This window comes from Trematomus bernacchii, unplaced genomic scaffold (genome assembly GCF_902827165.1).
Source record: "Trematomus bernacchii unplaced genomic scaffold, fTreBer1.1, whole genome shotgun sequence".
NCBI classification, from domain to species: Eukaryota; Metazoa; Chordata; class Actinopteri; order Perciformes; family Nototheniidae; genus Trematomus; species Trematomus bernacchii.
Genome location: NW_022987731.1, coordinates 942152 through 964712, shown reverse-complemented (window position 1 = coordinate 964712; position 22561 = coordinate 942152). Strand labels below are relative to the sequence as shown.

General features: G+C 45.0%; 1 protein-coding gene across 1 annotated transcript in view; it reads left to right on the top strand.

Annotated features, from left to right (window-relative positions):
- plch2a (phospholipase C, eta 2a) overlaps positions 1-22561 on the top strand; it is a 243904-nt gene that overhangs the window by 200779 nt on the left and 20564 nt on the right. Inside the window, 2 exon segments of the mRNA XM_034145637.1 lie at positions 10701-10872; positions 18414-18521. Coding sequence (XP_034001528.1) covers positions 10701-10872; positions 18414-18521 — 280 coding nt within the window.

The following is a 22561-nucleotide window of genomic DNA, read 5'->3' as shown; positions in this document are numbered from 1 at the left end:
AAGTCACGTGTGACCCCGTATGACACCGGAAGGTATAAGTTCCGGTGCTGTCAACGGGCTCAGTCCTATGGAATCTTCTCGCAGAAACACGAAATTCTGAGTGACCAAGAACTCTGGCGGTCATCCAGTATTCATAGAACCGTAGTTACATACGTAACTATCGTTCTATTTCATACTTACTGACCGCCAGAGGCGGTGCTTTAGCACTGGATGACCTATATCAACAGAGTCACGAGGAAGTCTGAATACTCACCTATAAGGATGGCCTAGACGGACTCTGCAGGAGGACCACACCCAGCGGGTGAGGGGCGGCAACATTCACCCTGTAATATCTGGCGAATGTGCTCGGAGATGCCCATGTGGCCGCAGCACATATGTCCTCCAGGGGCACACCTCTCCAGGTCGCCCATGATGTGGAGACACTCCTGGTAGAGTGGCACTTTACTCTCGGTGGCAAGGGACGGTCATTCGCCTTATATGCCTGGGCAATGACGTCCACGATCCAGTGGGACAAGCGCTGTTTGGAGAGCGCACAGCCCCTTCTAGGACCACCGTAACATAAAAAGAGCTGCTCAGACTGACGCATGTCAGCGGTAGTCTGGACATAAGCTCTAAGGGCCCGCACCGGGCATAGGAGTCTCGACCTCTCTTCCCCCTCTCCTGATGGGGGGTCAAACCGTGCCAGCTGGATAGGCCGATTTAAAATGAGAGCGTGCCAGCACCTTAGGGAGGAACGCTGTGTTCGGCCATAAGGTGACACCTGAGCCATCTGAGTTCCACCTCAGACACGAGCTGTTCACAGACAAGGCCTGAAGCTCGCTTACACGTTTTGCTGAGGTGATGGCAAGAAGGAAAGCAGTCTTGACTGAGAGCCACCTCAGTTCTGCCTGTAACAAGGGTTCAAAGGGAGGCGAGCATAGGGCATCCAGCACCAAGGGCAGATCCCATGTAGGGGCCCTTGGGATGTTCGGGGGGCGGAGCCTCAGTGCTCCCCTTAAAAAGAGGGATACCAGCCTATGGCTCCCCACTGTGCTGTTGTCAACCCTTGAGTGTTGAGCTGATATAGCAGCCACATACACTCTGATGGTAGCGGGACACCGGCCGTCGTCCAGGAGGGACTGCAGGAACTCAAGGATAGTAGGCACCGAGCAATGTACTGGGTCCTCATTCCGCCCTTGGCACCAGTTAGAGAACAGTTTCCACCTGTTCTCGTACTGCTTACGAGTAGATGGTGCCCTAGCATTGAGGATAGTCCTCCTGACAGGCTCTACGCAGTCGCTCAGCAGTGGGTCGGGCCCTCCAGTGGCCAGACCCACAGCTGGAGGCGGCCGGGGTCGGGGTGCCATATCCGACCCTCCAGCTGAGACAAGAGGTCCCCCCTGTTGGGGAGACGCCAAGGTGTCCCGCAACAGAGTCTGTGCAGCAGGGAGAACCAAGTCCTGGCTGGCCAGAAGGGGGCCACCAGAAGAAGCCTGTGGCCCTGATGAAGCACTCTGAGGAGTGTTGGTAGGATCAGGGGAAGGGGTGGATAGGCATAGAGAAGGCACCCTGGCCATGAATGAGCCAGGGCGTCCTGACCCAAAGGGCTGGTCTTCTCCATCAAGGAGAACCATAGGAGGCAGTGGGTCGAAGTCCTCGAGGCAAAGAGATCTACCTCTGCCCTGCCGAAGAGACCCCAGATGTTGGCCACCACCTCTGGATGAAGCCGCCACTCCCCTGGTGGAGGTTTGTGACGGGAGAGGAAGTCTGCGACTTGGTTCCTCTCTCCGGGCAGATACATTGACCGTAGGCTGGCCAGGCAAGGGGCTGCCCAGGTCAGGAGAGCCTGGGACACCTCTAGCAAGCGTGCAGATTTGGTGCCCCCTTGATGGTTTATATGATAAACCGTTGTAGTGTTGTCCGAGCGGACAAGCACATGCCTCCCCTTCAGGTATGGCAGGAAGTGCCTGAGTGCTAGGTGCACAGCTCGTAGCTCTAGCACATTGATATGATCTGTGCAGTCCAGAGCAGACCACAGCCCGCGGGCTGTCCTGTTTTGCCATACCGCACCCCATCCCGAGAGGCTGGCATCCGTCGTAACGGTCTCTCTGCGGAAAGGGACGGAGCCCATGGCCACGCCCCTTGACATATACGACCTCCTCCTCCATGGGGATAGAGTGGAGAGGCACTGTTGTGACACCCTGATTTTTCTGTGCCTGTGCCACTTGGGGTCTAAGTGGAGGCCGTTCAGCCATCTCTGCAGGGGGCGCAGTGACAACAAGCCCAAGGGAACGACAGTTGAGGCAGCTGCCAGCTTGCCCAAGAGGCGGAGAAACAGGATATATGACAGAGACCTGCCCCCTTTGAAGAGGGGAAGAAGCTGGAGGATGTCGTCCAGGCGCTGAGCAGATGGACAGGCCCGCATAGTGACTGAGTCCAGAGCCACCCCAATGAAGGTTAGGCTCTGAGAGGGGTTCAGACAACTCTTCTCCATGTTCACCCTGAAGCCTAGCCGGGCGACATGAGAGAGAAGGAGAGCCGTGTCCTGGGTCGACTGCAACCGGGATGGTGCACAGATTAGCCAGTCGTCTAAGTATGGCAGAATCTTCATACCCTGAGACTGCAGGGGCGAGAGAGCTGCCGCGACACACCTGGTGAACACCCTTGGGGAGAGGGAGAGTCCGAATGGAAGCACCCTGAACTGGAAATGACGGCCTCTGAAGGCAAATCGAAGAAACTGCCTGTGATGAGGCACAATAGGCACATGAAAATAAGCGTCCTTCAAGTCGATGGACGTGAACCATTCCCCCCTGGCAACGGTACGAAGAACGTCCGCTGTGCTCAGCATATGGAAGGGTAAGATCTTCAGGAATTTGTTGAGTTCCCTCAGATCGAGGATTGGGCGAAGTCCCCCGCCCTTCTTCCTTATCAGGAAGTAGGTCGAGTAGAGGCCCCCAGGCTCTAAGATGGGGTCCACAGGCTCGATTGCACCCTTGGCCAGGAGGACTGACAGCTCCTGGTTTAGGGCGACTTCTTTTGCCGGGTCGTTTATGGTGGTCATTTTGACCCGGCTGAAGACTGGGGGGCGGCATCGGAACTGAAGCTTGTACCCTTGGGTTAAAGTGGAAACCACCCAGGGGTCTGAAGCTTGAGCTACCCAGTAGTTGAGCTGCTGCTGGGAGAAATAACCGACAGCCGGCCCCAGACCCTCAGTACCTTGCCCCCCGGCCTCTGGAGGCCCTGGGGGGGCGACGGTTAGGCACCGGATACCGCGGCTGCCTTGGGGGCGAGTTAACAGGACCGTAGCCGGCCGGCCCCCCCCGTGGGATACTGAGGCCCAAGGCGGGCACCGGGGTAAGTCGGTGGATGGGATCTGCCTCGGGAGGCAGAGGCGGAGCCTCTAGGCCTACCGGGGGGGGGCATGTCTCTGCGAAGAGCTGAGAACTGTTGCCTGGTCTGACTAGCTTGGACAGTCCGTTCGAGCAGCTGTACGGCCGCTGAACCAAACAGCTCCCCCGGTTCCACTGGGACCGCAAGGAGAGTTCTCCTACATGCCTCTGATAAGGGTGACTGTGCCAGCCAAACCTGGCGACGAGTCTGGACGAGAGTGGACATCAGACGCCCAAGCTCTCTGGACATCAGAGCAAACGCCTGTAATGAGGCGTCACTGAGGCTGGTAGAGGAAGCGCCAATAGCCTCCTGTTGCAGGGAGGCTGAGAGGGCGAGCATGAGGTGAGAGGGGGAATTGCCTATACGGCCCATGTGCGCAGCTGCATCGTAAGCCTTAGTGAGCAGGTCATCAGTGACCCGACATTGGGGTCGAGGGCACCTGGCCTCCGACCTCAGAGCTTCGTCAGGGGAAACTATGAGGGAAGCAATAGTAGGCTCAACAGCCGGCATGTGGTCAAGGCCAACTTTTGCCGCATCTTGCATGGCTGCCAGGGCTCGGCCATCAGACGTAAGACGGGAAAGAGTCCTAGGGTCCCTCCAGCATGCATGTAACTCCTTCAGATACTCATCAGAGGGAGGAACTGCAAAGGTGGCTGGTGCCACGGTGCGCCTGAAGAACGCACTGGCAGGCACTGTCTCGGGCTGCTGTACATCCAGCTGCTGGCGAGCCAGTGCCATGCGAATGACGGCACCCATGGAGCCGTCATCTGCCCCCGAGGATGCCTGAGCTGAGGTACAGGAGCCAGGCCCAGAAGCCTGGGACAGGCCCTCCCCATCATACTCATTAAATTGAGTGGCTGAAGCTGCCATCGAGAACACATCGTCATCTGGAATCAGCTCCGCCATGGGTGGACTGGGTGCAGTGGCGTGCTCTGTACGGGCACCAGAATGCAGATCCAAGAGGAGTGACTTCATCTGGGCTAGCTCAGTAGCTAGTAGGTCTACCCTAGAGGACAGCTTATCAGGCTTAGTCCTCTTCTTGGGCGGGGCACCCGCAGCCTCTGCTGCCCGACGCCTAGGACGGGTAGGTTGGGCTGTAGTCGACTGTGCAGGGGGAAGGCCACCCTCAGTCAGTAGTTCAACCTCGGCTAGCCTAGCAGTTCTTACCGCACGAGGCATGATGATGCAATTCATGCACGGGTCATCCGACAGGCCCTCCCTCAGATGCTCGAGGCCGAGACAAGAGGGGCAAAGGTCATGGCCATCCTCTGGTTGCAGAGAAGCCATACAGGTATTACAGCCGTTAAACATAGCGCCAAGGGGGCTTTAGAGCACTCAGCTAACTGTATTTAACTGGCCAGAAAACAAACTCCGCAGTGGAGGGGAGTGAGCACAAAAGTAGTTAGCGTGAGCACTCTGCTAACTGGAGATGGAACAGGTATTTAAACCAACTGTGTGTAGTGAGAGGGGAGCGTAAACACTCTCTTCACTAGTACTGTAGAAAATTAGCTTTCAGCGTGAGCACTCTGCTAACTGGAGATGGAACGGGTATTTAAACCAACTGTGTGTAGTGAGAGGGGAGCGGAAACACTCTCTTCACTAGTACTGTAGCAAGTTAGCTTGAGCGAGAGCACTCAGCTAACTGGAGGATAAAACAGAAACCAACTGTGTGCAGGGAGAAGGGAGCGGGAACACTCTCTTCACTAGCACTGTAGAAATTAGCTTTCAGCGGGAGCACTCAGCTAACATGGATGATAGTACAGGTAAGAACCAAATGTCTATAGTGAGAGGAGGGCGCGAGACGCTCTCTTCACTAGCGCAGTAACAAATTTAGCGAGAGCCCTCGGCTAATTTGTACACAATTATCTCATTAGTTTGAGAGTATATAGGATATAGCACAAACAGCAATGAAAGGTAGCGATCTCACCGGCTGTGTGCAGGAGCGTCCGCTCTTTACCGGTCCGGAGCTCCTAGGGTCTGAGCGGTGAACACCGCGGTCCTCTCCCTTGGGAGGACCGACAGCTCGTCGCAGCCTTTGGAGGGCGAGCGATTTTCCTAGCCCGCAGCTCCGATCAAACGATCGCAAGGCTACAGGTAGCGATGAGCTAGAATCCCAATTTTCATTAAGCTTAGCTTGGCTTCTACTCATAAGTAGTAACCTACGCAGCGAGAAGATGAAAAAGGACTGAGCCCGTTGACAGCACCGGAACTTATACCTCCCGGTGTCATACGGGGTCACACGTGACTTTGTTGATATAAATATTCGACCTACGCATGCGCGAGACAGAAGATATCCAGTGCTAAAGCACCGCCTCTGGCGGTCAGTAAGTATGAAATAGAACCCAAACAGATCATGTACAAAACCCTGCTCCACAAAATGTTTTTTGTCTCTCTTACTGATAATGCGAGGTTTACCCTTTTGGACATTTGTGTCCCTAATTGTGTCTACAGCACAGTGGTCACTCACATCATTCGATAATACTCCCACAGATGAGTATTTATGGGGAACATTAGTTAAAATGAGATCAATTAAGGAGGATTTATTTGGGGACTTAATGTTAGGGCGAGTAGGACTGTCTATAATCTGAGTAACATTCAGAGAGATACAAAGGTTTTTAAAATCCTCTGACACAGAAGTTAACCAGTCCCAATTAAAATCACCAAGCAGCACTATTTCCTTGTAGTCAAGTTGAGATAAAAGTTTTGCCAATGAAGATAAAGAGTCCTTGACAGCTGAGGGGGATCTGTAGCAGCCCACCACCATGACCTGTTGACCCTTTGCTACTTCGATATTTAAGGCTACAAATTCTAGTTGTTTACTAATAGATTTGGAAACCATCTTGGTTACACACAACTTATTTTTCACATAAATGGCAACGCCACCACCTTTTTTAGGACGGTCGGTACGATATACACTATAACCATTTAAGTAGATGTGAGAGGCCAAAATAGATTTATCTAGCCACGTTTCTGATAATGTATCTCTCATTTCTCATGTATGCTTTTATCCAAAGCCACTTACAGTATCAACCATTAAGATATAAAACGGATGAGACATGCAAGTACAGGTATAAAGGAGCCAAACTGTTGTAAGTCCTGCTGCGTTGGCTGCAAATACAAACTTGTTAGGTGCTTCGTACAGTAAAGATAATTGTTGTGTTTTTTCATTGTGTTTATTCGCCAAGGTGCCGTGGAAACTGTAGGGTTTTCAGTGTGCAATGGATGATGTAAAGTGTCCCTGCTGTGCTGATATCAGTGGGGATCTTGTTCTACCGTTTCGGGCCAGGATAGCAACCAGGTGTGTTTTAGGGGATGGATCCCTGCGTCACACTCACAACGAGGGAGTAGTTCATCTCCTCAAGTGTTTTGTCATGGAAGGACCGGATCCATCCACAGTAGGGTCGGCCAGTACCAGTGTCTGGAGGCAGAGGGAATACATCTTCGGAAACAGAGAGGGAGGGGGGGCTGGATGCATTGTGCTTTGTTGAGGACAGAGCATTGACTCTGGAAAGTATGCCACAGATTGCTGAGTCTTAATGTGTATCTATGATTCTGATTGTTTTTTAGAAAAACAAAGACAGGAAAGGCAAAGAGATAGAGCCTTGGATGTTGTGATTAAATGGCATGTGTTTTAAATCTATTTCAGAGTATGGCAATGTGTTTGTCACTGTATAAAAGAAAAAAGTAGACAAGAAGTTTTCACGCTGATGTTAGCATTAGCTCAAGTAAAGACCCACAGTCTTGATAGTGGTTCTTTTAACTTAACCTGTTAGGAGCTAGGCTTAGACTTTCGAGGCTTTGTGAATATCAGTCTTTGTGTTACAAATATGTTATGCATGAAAGCATCCTTGCCAATAGGTACAGTAAGAAACATACAGTTCTGAGTGTGAAATGAGTCTGTGATCTTCAGAGCCAATCACATTTATCTTAAAAACATTTTAAAGAGGAAACACTTTGCTGGTACACTTTGAGACTTGAATTTCTGTTTGGTTCAGGGAACATATGTCCTTGTGACAGGGTTGTGTCCTTTTGCTGAAGTCATTTGTTAAGAACTACTTAAAAATACACTTCTAAAGTACTTATTTCGGAGGAGGTTTGGGGCGTCCTCTAAAAGAAGAACTGCAGACGTTCACTTTTAACAGTGGTGGAAGAATTACTCCGACCTTTGACCTAAGTAAAAGTAATAATACCATAGTGTACATAGCCTACAGCGTTAGCTCCATGGTTAGCTCTGAGTGTTAGCATGCTTGCTAATGTAAACACACAGCATATTACTCCCAAAACACGCCACGCATTGTTTCTGATACAGCACATAGCTTGGCATGTTCTTTCTTAAGTGTTTACCTCTAGAACAGTGCCATTATATGTATTATAACAACTTTACTCTAAGTGCCTCCAGCAGACATCCTGCTGAATACACAGACACACAGCTGCGACTGTATACGGAGACGATGGCCCAATCCCAAACCACGCCCTACACCCTACCCCTACATACTACCCCTCCGTTTGCGCGTTCGCGCGGAGGGTCCGCCACATTCACGGAGCTTACACACGGCGGCGTGCGTTGAAGCTTGCCGGCGGGCGTGTCTGACGCTCGACCAACAACCAATCACATGAATCTCCCGCTCGGACACACAAGCACGCGGTTTGATTGGCTAGAGCTTGTACTGGCATATGATTCGATTGGCTGACGCTTCCGTCGAAGCTTCAAAAGTAGAACATTGCTCAACTTTTGAGCTACGCTTTGCTTCCACAATGCAGTTCGGCGGAGCTTGACGTCACCCCATTCAAAGTGAATGGGCAGAAGCGTTGAAGCTTCAACGCACGCCGCCGTGTGTAAGCTCTGTAAGTGCTGTTCCAAACCAACGAGTGTGGAGCGGTGTGGAGGGGGAGTGGGTTATCAAGCCATCAAACAGCGATTCTGCATCGGTGCTGACTGGAGACCGGTCTCTACCTGACCGGTCTCAACGCTGTGTGTGTCCGTCAGGAAACACGCTGTTTACAAACAGTTCCAGCAAACATCCACTGATAAACTGCGATGTTAACAACCTCATGATAACCTCATATTCTTTTAACTTAGGATCATATACCTGTTTAGTCTAGAAAAAGGTAAATGTGTGCATTTTATTATAAAATTGTGTATATTTACAGACTGTTGCAAAAACTAAGAAGCTTATAAAAATCAGGTTTAAAACTAAAAGATGTTTGGAGTTTTATTTTAGTTATTAATTTTAATTTTTTGTCTAAGAGAAGCTGATTTGAAACCGTTGTTACATACAGTTACGGCATTTCCTGTTTCTGCCGGAGAGAGGGGAGTTTGTCCCAAAGCTTGCCGCTGTATTTACTCCCTCCATCTGACAGGAGGGAGCCTCGTTGAGCTGCGAGTGTCACTCCACGGAGTTCATTTCGTCACGGAGGGGGAGTGTGTAGGGGTAGGGTGTAGGGCGTGGTTTAGGATTGGGCCGATAGGTTGGGACGTGTCACGTGTGCCGGAGAATATAGGTTGGGTCGTGTCACGCGTGCCGGAGACGATAGGTTGGGACGTGTGTTGTGTTCAAAATTCCAGGAAAGACAGACGACTTCTAAGTTTAACTATTTATTATGAGAGAGCAAAATATATATATTCACTTGGCCAAGGTCACGTCATAGAAATCACAGGCAGCAAAGCTGTAATCTGTCAGTCTTTTTACGGACAAGAGCCTTGAACCTCGTGCGTGCATACATTTGTATTACACAGGGCGTTGCCCGTACATTTATGATTGGTCAAGACTAGTTGAAGAGATACCATGGTTTAGACTTGGTTCTCTTTGGTAGGTGCGCAGACTTAGAAAAAAGTCTCTTGGCAACACGATCCTCCAATCAGCATTCGGGCGGCCTGTGGAAGTCCCTCCCTACTCTGGCGCCATCATACGTAATTTGTTTTTTCGGAAGCTTTCTGCAGATATAGTGGAATCTTCATAATGCTGCTTCCTAGCTGTTTGTGGGAGCGAAGCATACAACTCAAGGCCGGAGCGATGTCCTGTTTATGAGTAACTCTTTGTATTCTTCCAGTGTCTGCACCTGACCTTGCTACTCTGTATTGCAGGCTAAAGACGTCTATTTATTCCAAAGTCACAGCCACATAAATGAGCATAATAAGCTTATAATGTAATAATAAGAATCAGTCTTTCTAATCTTATATAACAATAGCCTCCACACGTGTCACGTGTGCCGGAGACGATAGGTTGGGACGTGTATAAAAGACATCAAAAAGTGCATTTTGCATAATAGGTCCCCTTTAAACTCTGTATAAAATACAGTATGTGCAGATACGACTGAAACAGACGCATGAATATATAACACCAACATATGATTGTCTTATATTTGATTTGTGTGAAAGGTGTTTAACACGTCACTACACAAACTTTCATAGGTGATAAACTGGGTTTAGATCTGTGAGAAGGAAACTGGTGTAATTGTAAGTGAGCTCTCGTATCCGTGTTAACCAACAATAATAGAATCCTACTCTCACCTGTGCGGATGCAGCTACACACACACACACACACACACACACACACACACACACACACACACACACACACACACACACACACACCCCTCCTCCTCACAACAGAAGGTGATAATCTCATCAAGATGCAGAGAAAATCCATCCAAAGTGTAATAGCAATCAATTGCTAGAGCCGTGCTGCTAGCATAGCTAAGTATAAGACGCAAGCTCTGACATTTCCACATTTTAGGTTAAGAGTAATTCCCAAAGCATTTTAGGCTACATATACATTTAAACGTAATGAAGAGCCAATCAGCTCACTATCAAATCTTAATCCAAAAGAAATGAGTTCTTAGCCGTCCTTAGGGTCCAATCTGTTTGGCGGTTCATTAATCATACATTAAGTACATGAGCACATTAGATAAATAAATGGAGATAATTTATTGAGCATCCTTGGCCTTCCAGATGGAATTGGTGCTGAAACCAATAAAGAATGACCCCATCAATGCGTCTTTGAGCACCAGGAAAAGCGCTATAAAAATGAAATGTATTATTATTATTATTATTATTATTATCAAAAGGTCTTGAAATGAGATATTATAGGTGCTAAATGCAGATACTCAACAAGATTTGTAATGACATTTCATTGAAGATTATTTTGAGAATGTTGTACCTTTTTCAAGTAATAAATGTTATCTAATTCCTGCTGAGTGTTATTGGAATGTCCTTACTGTGGTATACTATCTTAACACTGATACATATTCCTAAAGAAATAACCGTTCCCTCTTTTCCTCCTCGATCTTTTATGCCTCTCACTCCCATCTGTTTTGTGATTTTCTCTCAGCTACCCGGTCATCCTCTCCATAGAGAACCACTGCAGCGTTCCCCAGCAGAAGAAGATGGCGCAGTACCTGATTGAGATCCTGGGGGACAAACTGGACGTGTCCAACATCAAAGCCGAGGAGTCTGGACACCTGCCGTCTCCAGAAACACTCAGGGGCAAAATCCTCGTCAAGGTAGAGTCACGGCATGGATGTTAGACTCAGAGGAAGTTTAAAAAGTGACTGAGTCTCAGGAGTCGGCCCTCAGGCAGCTCACGTGTTAGGATCTGCAGTGCTCACAGAGAGGAGATAGTGAGATGATCAGATGTGATTAGAAAGTGTTTGAGTGTTTGGAGAAGAGAACAAAAAACTAATCTCGACTGTGGGAAGGAATACAAATCTGAAGTTGGACTGTGTTTGGTATCTGCAGACTGAAGACTGCCTTTTTATTTGGTCTGTGTTGTACTAAAACTATATCCTAAGTCCTGCTCTCTACAGATAACGAGCTGTGTCAAGTGTCAGGAAGCCCTGGGTTACGGTCGAATAGTCCAAAAATCAGCTCCTATCGTCTATCCCTTGACCTCTGAGTGAAACGTCACGGGGTTAAGGGATAGTGGATAGGAGAATTCAAAAGGATTTAGGAGAAGAGACTGCGGTACTTTAGAGAATCCGACTGCACTTTCACTATCCGACGTGTTTATGATGCGCCAGCAGAGGTCATAAATGTGCGTCTGCTGCTGTGGGGAAACTATGGAAACTACAGTTTTCTATACAGCGGACTACAACATGATGTTTAATAAGAACGAGGGACTACTGTAAACTCATCTAGAGACTCTGCACCGTGCTCTGATGCTGTTGTTTTATGCTTTATGAACGGGGACAACAGAGAAACATATTCTTCATGACCAAAGTTGGAATTGAAATAAAAAAGGAAAGTGAAACTTATGCTCGTCACCCTCTCCCTCCGGTCCACATTAATACAAATGATCCCAATACATATGATTGTATGAAAAGATCTTAAAATCAATACAAATGTATTTATTATAAACGTTAGTCCTTAACATCTATCACTGTGTATATCACCATTCAAACATCTTTTAAAAGTTGAACAAACCCCACACAGCTCAGTAAAGACTGTGAAATGTTGACTTTATTTGATCATTTCAGTAAAAACTAACGTTCATATTTCTCTTTTTGATTATAATACTGATGAACGTTCAAAACAAAGCACTTTGGCAACTTACCACATACGTTTTAAAATGCTTAATAAGCACCGTAACTTTCATGATATCATTTCTCTGCCATAATCGGTTGTTTCCGTGAACGGCCGACTGCTGTGTGACGGCAAATGCTGCGGCCGCAAGGCATTGTGGGGCAGCATTTTCTCCTCTCCTTTCGTAAAGGGAGGTCCAGTGGTTCCTAGGCTAAAGGAGGTTATAAAGGAAGTTTGAAACCTCCTTTCCTTTAATTTAGAGAATTGGAACGGCACTTATCATGGCTGCCACTGAGGGACTTCCGGGTCATTTCACTCCGTTAGGAAGGTTCCTAAGCTAAATGGACTATTGGACCGCAAGCCAGGGCTTTGTCTCTAAGGCCAGGAATATATATATTTATACGGAAAAAATACAGGGGGCCTTTCTCATTTCACTAATTTCCCCTCCTCGACTCCTATCCTCGACTCCTATCCTCGACTCCTATCCTCGTGTCTTAGTCCCGCCCACAGGAGATGCGAGCGGAGGAGCCGAGGAGGGGAACCGAGGAGAGAGGAGGGGAAGCAGCAGGCGGTTCGAGAAATGAGAAATCCTCTCCTCTGAGCGGTCATTTTAAAGAGACGTCCATTAATGATGACAGGAGGCACAGCAGCCCTCTGTCTGATGGACAGATGTGTTCATGATGACTTATATATCAGAGACTGGATATATCCCCCCCTCTCTGGTCGCTACAATGAGGAAATGAAATTACGGGCAAAATGTTTTATTTACAAGTATTAAAAGTAAGCATAGGACACCAAACCAACGGGGAGCTGTCTGTCCCTACACACTGTACCACACACACCTACAGCTCCTAAAGCATATCATCAGGCTACAGCCGTTGTATATTTTTATTATGTGAAGCACTAAATGGTTTTAGACAAATATCGACTCTTTGTTTGTAGATATCTACTAAACTAAAGCAAACAAAGAGAGTAGGCCTGTTATACTGAGTGATATATATTATACACACTGCTCTGCTTTCTGCACGGACCTCACAGCTGTTCTCATTGTAAACATCGCGTCGCGATGAAAGCAGTTAATAAAATAATATCCAGGGGATGCATGCAGAGCTGTCATTGGCTGAGATAAGTCCGGCCGTGCGCCACGACTCTTTGAAACATCTCTGTTCCCGGAAATGCATCCACGAAGGAGCCGTGGAGGACCGTGGAGGACCCATCAGTGTATCCTCGGTTATAGCTCCTCCAGAGAGCCTCCTCGACGCTCGATGCTCGGTCCTCGAGGTGCATTTAGAGAAATGAGATGTCCTTCAACATGGCGAGCTAAAAAACATTTCCGGGTCACTACCGGAGGACCGAGGAGTCGAGGAGTCGAGGAGGGGAAATTAGAGAAATAAGAAAGGCCCAGAGAAACAAAGCTCCCCAGCTGGAATATAGTGGTGCAGGAAGGAGTCCTCAACCCTTCTTATTATTGTTCTTTGAGGTTTTTTGGAGGTCGGCAAACGGCGATCAAGTGCTTTACTGCCACCTTCTGCCCTGGAGGGTAGAGCAGTAGATTGGTCGGAAAAAGAAAAGAAAAAAGCACTAAATTCTCTTTATTACAGTTGTTATTTAGAAAAATGAACTGAGTCCTAGACTCAGAAATTAGCCAGCATTTAAGCACTGATTGGCTCTCTGGTCTCAAAGTCGATGGTTTTTGAACACATTTTTGGTTAGATGCCTGAAATAAGATATGTGGTTAACACAAGCTGAAGGTCTTTCACGTTTTGTTCTACAACATAAAAACATACCCCCTGCTTCTATGTGTTCTAAGAACGGCAGTTTCTAACAAGTGACTAAATCAGACTACTAAACATCATCATGCTGAACATGAATCGCCTTTAGTTCAGCCTTGATGACGTGAAGTCATGTGACCGTCGTGAAGATCATTGATAGAATTACATTTTCGCTTTCTGACAGTTGCATTCACCTGTAGCTAATATAAAGGAGGTGTTGATGTGTTAAAATTAGCCTCATCATCAAATCATCTCTTGAACATTGCCTAAATAAAGTTGGAGGAGACTGTCCCTTAACTGGTCTTTTTTTTACAGTATGTTATTGCTGTGGAAACACTGAATAAATAGCTTTACAAACCTGACAGTGACATTTTACATGATCCCCCAGTACTGAAGCTAAATAGGTTGACATCAGTGTAGTTGAAGCCTCATTTTTCCCCCCTTATTTTTTATCAAATTGACCATCTGTCCAGGCTGGCACTGTGGAGGCAAAGTTAGTTAGACACTGCTTTAACAGAGGCTTGTTGTGGAGCTGCAGTGGTCCTCTGTTAGCAGGGCGGGTGGGGGGCAGTATTGAGGTTAATGAGGCTTTATTGATGCCAGATGCCTTTGCTAAATACAAGGCACTCTGCCAGTACCTGACACTGTAAGGACTGCTCTGACAGCTGCTACACAGCACACTACCTGTTTAAATCCACGGTGAATTAATATTTTTAGAATAATGTAACATTTACTCAAATATGCATAACTGATGTTCTATCACATTAAAAAAGCCCTGTTTTTATCTACTTTGAAAAAGATGCTCTATGAAATGCTGTACCTGTCAAATTCATATTTTGTGGGATAAAAACACTATTACCTACGTCCTGACGCTGCACTGACTGATAAACAACCCATATCGTTTTTCCCAAGCTAGAGCAGACGTGATATTACTGAAGCGTTGTCACTTAATCCTGACGCAGTCACGCAGATCTGCGTTAATGCAGAAGGGAACATGGTTACATATAAACTGGGATGAAGAAACGAGAGCCGCCTGCAGGCCTCCAGCTCATGACGCTGTGATGGAGAGTGATTGCTAACCACGACAAACTACCTCCAGTGTATTAGATCCATGGCTCTGGCAGTGACAGTGTTACCAACATATTTTGACGACTGACGCCTTTACAACGTTTCTCTATCGAGTCTCTCACTCTATCTCCCCTCGAGGCCTGTAATGAGGAGAGCAGAGTGCCACAGGTAGTGTAAAAGGACCTGAGTGATGGCTTTATCAGCTGCTCAGTCCTCTGCAAGGCTCTGCTGCTCTGCTCTCTGGAGGGATCACCACACAGAGATAATGTCAACAGACCACCATGACAAAGGGACTACAGGCTTCAACATGTTTTTGGAACTATTTGTGGGTCTTTATTAGAGAGATAGATTGGCAAGGTGGGAGATAGAGGGGATGTTATGTGTAAAGGGGCTGCAGGTGGGATTCAAACCTGCGTCTACCCCAGTACATGGACCAACATCTCTACCCTGTGAGCTATGTGGAGACTGGGCTTTAACCATTTTAAACATCGAAAACATTACCTTGATAAATAAATGAGCTTCTTTGATATATTTCCTACAGGAAACATTGCTTGACAATGTTCTAGCAACCAGTCTTAGAACCAGCATTAAAGCTATTTTCTAACCAATCAAATTGCTGTGATCTAAATGAGAAGGTTTTGTAGCTAAACACGAAAGTCAGAATAGCTCGTTTAGAGAGCAGAAAAATGTTAAACACTCTCTTTAGGATAATGTTGAATGTATACATAATGTTGACTGCTGCATGTTCAGAGCTTTTCTGGATAACAGGCTCCACTTCCAACCTGAGTACAAAAAAGCTCTTGAGTTGATAAAAATGTAGCTATGCTAATCACTGTTGCCCTCAGTTGATACCGTACGTTTTCAGCTAACTCTAAGAGCTGGGACAGTGTTCAGGTAGCCCTGGGTCTTGTCTCTCAGGCCACAAATATCACTTTTTTAACAGGGAACATATTGAGACAATAAAGCTCCCAAACTGAGATGGAGTGGTGCAGGAGTCCTAAACTACACGATAATAATTAATTGGCCGTTCAAGTCTGAAATGTTACTTGCATCACAGCAGCTCCATTTGCAACATCAATGAGGACAAAATATTAAGACACGACACAAGGAAAACAAACATTTACCAGAAACTTTCTTTTTTTAAGTGATTTTGCCTGAAATAAGATTTTGAAACAAGCGAAAAGATTTGCTATGTTATGTTATGTTATTATGTTCTACGACATAAAAAAAACAACCAACTGGTGAATGACCGAAGCCTCTTTGTGTCCAAAAAACGATGGATGCTAACAAGTAGCTTCATCAAACTACTACTGCCACCTTTAGCTTAGCGGTGGTGATGAGAAGTCATGTGACTGTTGGATCAAAAGTCGGACCATTCCTGGTTTGGATTACAGAATATTATTCAACACTCTCTTCAGGATAATGGTAGATGTAGTGAAAATAAAGTCCCACACTGACTCAGTAGCATTGGTTGGTAATATTTAATCCCCCATAAGCCCCTTCTTAAATAGCCAAGTAATTTCATCAGCACAACTGATAGGCAAAGTTATTTTTATCTGATGGCCAGTGGCGGCGCCAGAGTATTTGTGTTGGGTAATCTATAGGGCTAACCCATACAGTGGTGGGGCTCAAGTCAGTATTTGCAATGTAATTACATAAACGCTATATCGCCCCCCTTGACAGTGAAACGCCACGCGTGAGGTTTAGATTATTTCCCTGTCTCAATCAAAATGGAACTGTATGAAATAAAACGGCACATTTGTCTTGTAGTAAATAAAAAGGGATCACTGTGAACGTGACGTATGATAGTACACGTTGAAGATCCAATGGGGATACTGAACGGCGGTTTCGATTGATCTCAATCAGTAAGGCATGACGCAGATCCAACGTTGCGTTGCTCTGATTGGCTGTAGGTCTATTCAAATTGCATTCGGAGGCATTTTGATCTGACCGCGGCCGCGCTGATATTATAACGCCAGAGAATTTCCACACCTTTAGTGTATAAAACTCCCCCACTACTTAGACTATTCCTTGCACCCCTCTTCTAGCATAAGCCCGAATGGTCTCAACCATATTGCATCAGTAACGTGCACTTGTTGTTACAGCAGGATCAGTTTGTGTGTTGTGGACACGACCCGTATATTTTCACAATCCGTGTTCTCAACATTTAGCATTTTGCTTATTTAATTTAATTTGCTGCCTTTAACATCATTTTTCATGGTGGGGCTAAGCCATTTCTTGGTATGGCTGTAGCCTACCCCAGCCATACCCTGGCACCGCCACTGCTGATTGCAATTATCAACGTGGTGAAGTAAAAGTTTTAGCAAGGCAGCGAGAACAATGGCAGAGAGAAGAGAATAATAGTATTGTCAGAAAGTGAGCTGCAGTTTCTGGCAGACGAGGCGCTAAAACATTCCTCCAAACTTCAGGCAGGGAGTTTAAATGTGACAGAGAGAGTGTTTTTATTCCACAGTCTGTCAGAGCTGCTGCTGTTTTCACATTCACACCTTCTCACTATAAAAGAAGAAGGCTGGGTTTGAAGCAGAGGAAAGTGTGGCTCTGACACCTGATATATATTTTTTGCTATGCATATCTCAAGTTACCGTTCACTGTTTGAAGATGCTTATAATTTCCCTGTGAATATTAGCACTGATCTTAACCATTTGAAGTGTTTTTGCTATGAGACTTGTATATCCAAATATTTGCTTATTACCCAGTTAACATAATTAAAAAATTCAACAGGAATTTGCAGACTAAGAACTTTCTGTTGTGTAATTAGGCATGAGGAAATTCTTCAGCTCAAAGTAATTGTAAAAAATAAAACTGATTGGATTTAGTTGGGGAAAACAAATGTTTTGACTCTGATGGAATTATGTATGAACATTTGGTGCACATTTTGTAAATGAGCAGGACTGAAAAGCACATGGATGTTTATTCTTAGATCTGTTCCTTTGTAGACAAACTTCAAATCCTACCTAATTTTCTTGCAATATATTTTGCCTTGATTACTGGTCCTGTGTTTAGATAGCTGAGAGAACTAACACTGGGATGATTGATGTACACCAGTAGTGGAAAAGTATTTAGATCCTTTACCTAAGTAGAAGTACTGACAGCACACAGTTAAAACACTCTGTTGTAAGTCAAAGTAAGTACAATGTTAGTACAATGTTAACTTAACGTATTCAAACGATTTTGTCAGATACCTCAGATACATTTAAAAAAAACACCCAAAAAACTCTAAATTATCTGAAATAAATGAGTTAATTTACTTAAATGTAAAATAATTGCCAACTTGTTATCTTCCAATCAGCTACTTGATGAATCGTCTAAGCAATTTTTTGTATGTACTATGGACTACTTTAATTTGTAACAAAATATCATATTTTTGAAAAATGTTATGCAATAGTCTTAATGTGTAAAGAAACTGAAGCTATACAAAAATCTTGAGTCCAGTAGAAATAACAGTAATTCACTTTCATTTGGTGTGACGTTAAATTAGAAAGTATCATGTAAAGAAAAGTGAAGTACCTCATCATTGTAATTAAGGAAGTGACTTTTTCACCGGCAGTCAGTGGTCAGCTCTAGAGAAAACCAAGGCCCATCTAGTTTAAAGGTCCCTGACCAACACATGGATTCAATGAAAGTTGCATGAAGCTGTACTGACTCTTTCTCCTCTCCCCCAGGGGAAGAAACTGCCCCCCAACATCGACGAGGATGCTGAGGAGGGAGACGTGTCGGACGAGGACAGTGCTGATGAGATGGAGGACGACTGCAAGCTGATGAACGGAGATGTATGTACCTGCTCTTTCCTTTCCACACTTCTCTCTACAGGCAGCTTTTTCTGTCCAATAGACCAAATGTCAAAGTGTGTATTTCCTGTTCCTTATGTTACAGAGGCCCTATTGGGTTCATGTTAATGGTCTGCTTTGATAAGGGGCGGGACATCTCTAAGCAGTTGACCAATCACATCAGAGCCGGCCTTCTAACCAATCAGAGCAGACAGGGCTCTTTTTGAACATTAAAGCATGGAGACATGTCACAGTAGAGACACTACATATTAATATGAACCTGAACGTGAGCAGAATATGTCCCCTTTAATCTAAGCTCTGGTCACTGTGAGTGTTTTCCTCCTGTCTCTTCTCTGCTGTTTGCTTTGTCTCCTTCTCTCTGGCTATGTGTTCTCATGTCCTGCTCTTCTCTCTTCCTGTTTGTCCTTCTCTTCTACTGTTGCTTGCTTCTTTTCAAAGTGGAAGGTACTGTATACAAAGCTCATTCTCCTCAAAGCACCTCAAAAACATCCCCCAGTCATCTGCCATACCTTCTCATCATACCTGTAAATGTGTAACGTTACAGTATTTGCAATATTGCCATATTTTGAGGATGCTCCATCAAATGTGTCATGATTCTTTATTTGGAACCAAGCATGCACCTTTAAAGGAGACTTTTTGGTATTTATAAAAATGGAAACAGTGTTACTCATAAACACTAAATGTTATATATATATATAGATATATCGGTTATAACTCTTTAAAACTTTAAAATGGCAGCTATAGGGAGGGCAATGTTTCAAGTAGAAAAGTCGCATAGCCTTGCTGGAAATAAAATATACACTTTACTATGCAGGCACTGGAATCAACTAATGAATGATAAGGATACATTTGGATTTAATGTCTAATTTATAAATAGGGCCACATGTGGATTTTTTTTTTAATCTGACCTAAAGTACAAATCTTTTTATTTTTTGGGTTCTTAGAAAAAAGTAAGAATTCTGAATTGAATCTCAGAACCCCAAAACCATTTAACTTTTGGTCAGATGTCAAAACATTTTCACATGTGGACCTTATCCATTTCAATAGAAGGCTAATGTTGTTGTATTTTTTGATGAAGTTTAGATGGAAACTCTTTCTACGACTCACAGAAGAGTGTTCAAATGTATTCACAAAATGACATCAGTACTGAGGCTTTAGGTGTTTGCATTTAAAAGAAAAAGTATCTAAAGCTATAATTACCTGCCAAAACAGCATTTTGTTGGGCAGTAAAAACCTCTGAAGCAATTATTTGTTCAGTGAAAATGAAAATGCTATGAAGATGAGGTGTGATATCTGCTCCAATGAAGTATTAGGACAGATTAAAGCATAGTCAATTATGCACAAAATCTGCCATCTTCCTGCATCATATCCACCTATCAGTGTGTTGACACTCAGGCCCAATTCCAATCCACCCCCTGCCTACACCCTACCCCTACACACTAACCCTCCGTTTGCGCGTTCGCGTGGAGGGTCCGCCACATTAAGTGCTGTTCCAAACCAACGAGTGTGGAGAGGTGTGGAGGGGGAGTGGGCTATCAAGCCCTCAAACAGCGATTCTGCATCGGTGCTGACTTCACCTGCTGCACTACCTGACTGGACTCAACGCTGTGTGTGTCCGTCAGGAAACAAGCTGTTTAAAACAGTTCCAGCAAACATCCACTGATAAACTGCGATGTTAACAACCTCATGATAACCTCATATTTGTTTAACTTAGGATCTGTTGCATTTTATTTTAAAGTTGTGTATATTTACAGACTGTTGCAAAAACTAAGAAGCTTATAAACATCAGGTTTAAAACTAAAAGAGCTTTACAAAAAAGTAACACAATTAAAGATGTTTGGAGTTTTATTTTAGCTATACATGTTATTTTTCTCTAAGAGATGCTGATTTGAAACCGTTGTTACATACAGTTACGGCATTTCCTGTTTCTGCCGGAGAGAGGGGAGTTTGTCCCAAAGCTTGCCGCTGTATTTACTCCCTCCATCTGACAGGAGGGAGGGAGCCTTGTTAAGCTGCGAGTGTCACTCCGTCACGGAGTGGGAGTGGGTAGGGTGTGATTTGGAATTGGGCCTCTCATGGAGCATGCTGCTGCTGCCTGCTCTCTGCAGTGGAGACACTGCCCCCATGAGGCTGACCTCAGCATGTGCATTATATTCTCTACTAGGCATTCAGCAGTAATCTCTCAATAAGGACATCTTTCATTGATCCATCTGTATAATGTCCTGTATGTCCCAATGCCATCCTGTCTCATGTGGAAACACGGTCATTACCCAAAGGTCCATCCATCAGTGTGGAGCTCCTGCATCATGTGACATGATGTGATGCTTCATCCCTGCACCTTCTGAATGTGTGGAGGATCCTGCATGTTCTTTTTAGTTATGTAAGCTTTCTTTTACATTAGGATCTTAATAAAGCGTATTGGGTCACTTCATCTAGATTTAATTAAATATATATTTTATTGATCGCAATTATCGGGAATGTATTGGCCCAGAGGCTTGTAGACAAGGCATTGTTCATGAATTAGAAATAAAATAAAATTGAAGATAAACGGTAGAGATATTCAACTTTAGAAGATAAACGAAAAAGGTAATTATATACAAATATATATCTATATGGAGTATCTCTATTGAATACAAAATATACATATATAGGATTGAAGTGCGTGTACAGATTATTAAACACATATTTCTAGGGATATGCAACATTTGCTCGCAGTCACATTTTTAATGGATGATATATTGACCCAGAAATAATTGCCATTTTATGCAACTGATAAGATATGAATGTGGTACAATTCCTCCATGTTAAAACATATAAAGGTCATGTCCATTCAGTTCGTAAGAGTCCTGAAGGACTCGTTCATTAAATGGTGCGGAGCTTCTGCATTATGTAACAAAATATATTGCTCAATCTTTGCTCTGCATTTTAGACCAGAGGAAGACAAACTGGTACAGCAGGACCATAGATTAAAATCAACTATATTACTTTAACCTTTAGAGACCCAGCTGATGGTCTGTTTTGCTTTTTTTAAGGGGGTGTTCAGGGTAAAGTGGTGTAGCACAACTAAAAGTTAGAATTTTTAAGATTAATTTAAGATGCTGCTGTGTTTTAAGGTTTCCATCTATTCCATTGTGTAAGTTCAGGATGAACAGGGGCTTAAAACTAATATGAATAGGACCTAGAACTCTATATTGTCACCAATTGTCACAGTCATTATTGCATTGACACCATTTTTTACACAGATTAGATACATATCACATTAAGTCCTGGAGGAACAAAACCCATGCTTTGAATTGGTATCTCAAACATTTATATTTAGAGATGTCTGCAGGCCCTGGATGGGGAGCACTGCTCAGTACTCACCATCCTGAGGGTGGTCTGTAGTTTGGGGATTTTAAAGGTCCCATGACATGGCCAGTTCTACTGACCATAATTCCATTGTTGAGGTCTACTAGAATAGATTTACATTGTTCAATGTTCCAAACTCACATTGGTTTCTCATACAGCATCTCTGTATAGTATGTGTATTCACTCTCTGTCCTACACGGCTTGTTGGAGCTCCTGACCCCCCCCACCCCCCCCCCCACCCTATGAGCCCACTGTGCTCTGATGTGTGATTATGTGTTACAATGGCGTTTGTTAGCAACCAGGAAATGACACCAGTAATGACAAACAGATGAGAATGCTGCGTGGGGTCTGGGTGCCGTGTTGGCGGGACGTTGCGGGGCTCGCTGCTCCGCCCTTTGAGGCTCAAGGATTATCAGAATTGGGCTCAGGAATAAGAAAAGACACTAAAGATAAAGAAAGTTAGAGGTGTCCTCCCCCCCTCAAGTCTGCTCGCATAACTCATTTTAAATTGTCCTAACTTATCATCTAATTTCAGCGTCATAAGACCGTTTCAATAAATGCAGCTGCCCACTAAAAGCATCCTGAGTTGTAGAGGACATTTCAGACTGATCCATAACTCCCAGCAGCCCTTGTGTGATGTACTCCGGGTCAGTGTGTGTAACTGCTCCCCCCCC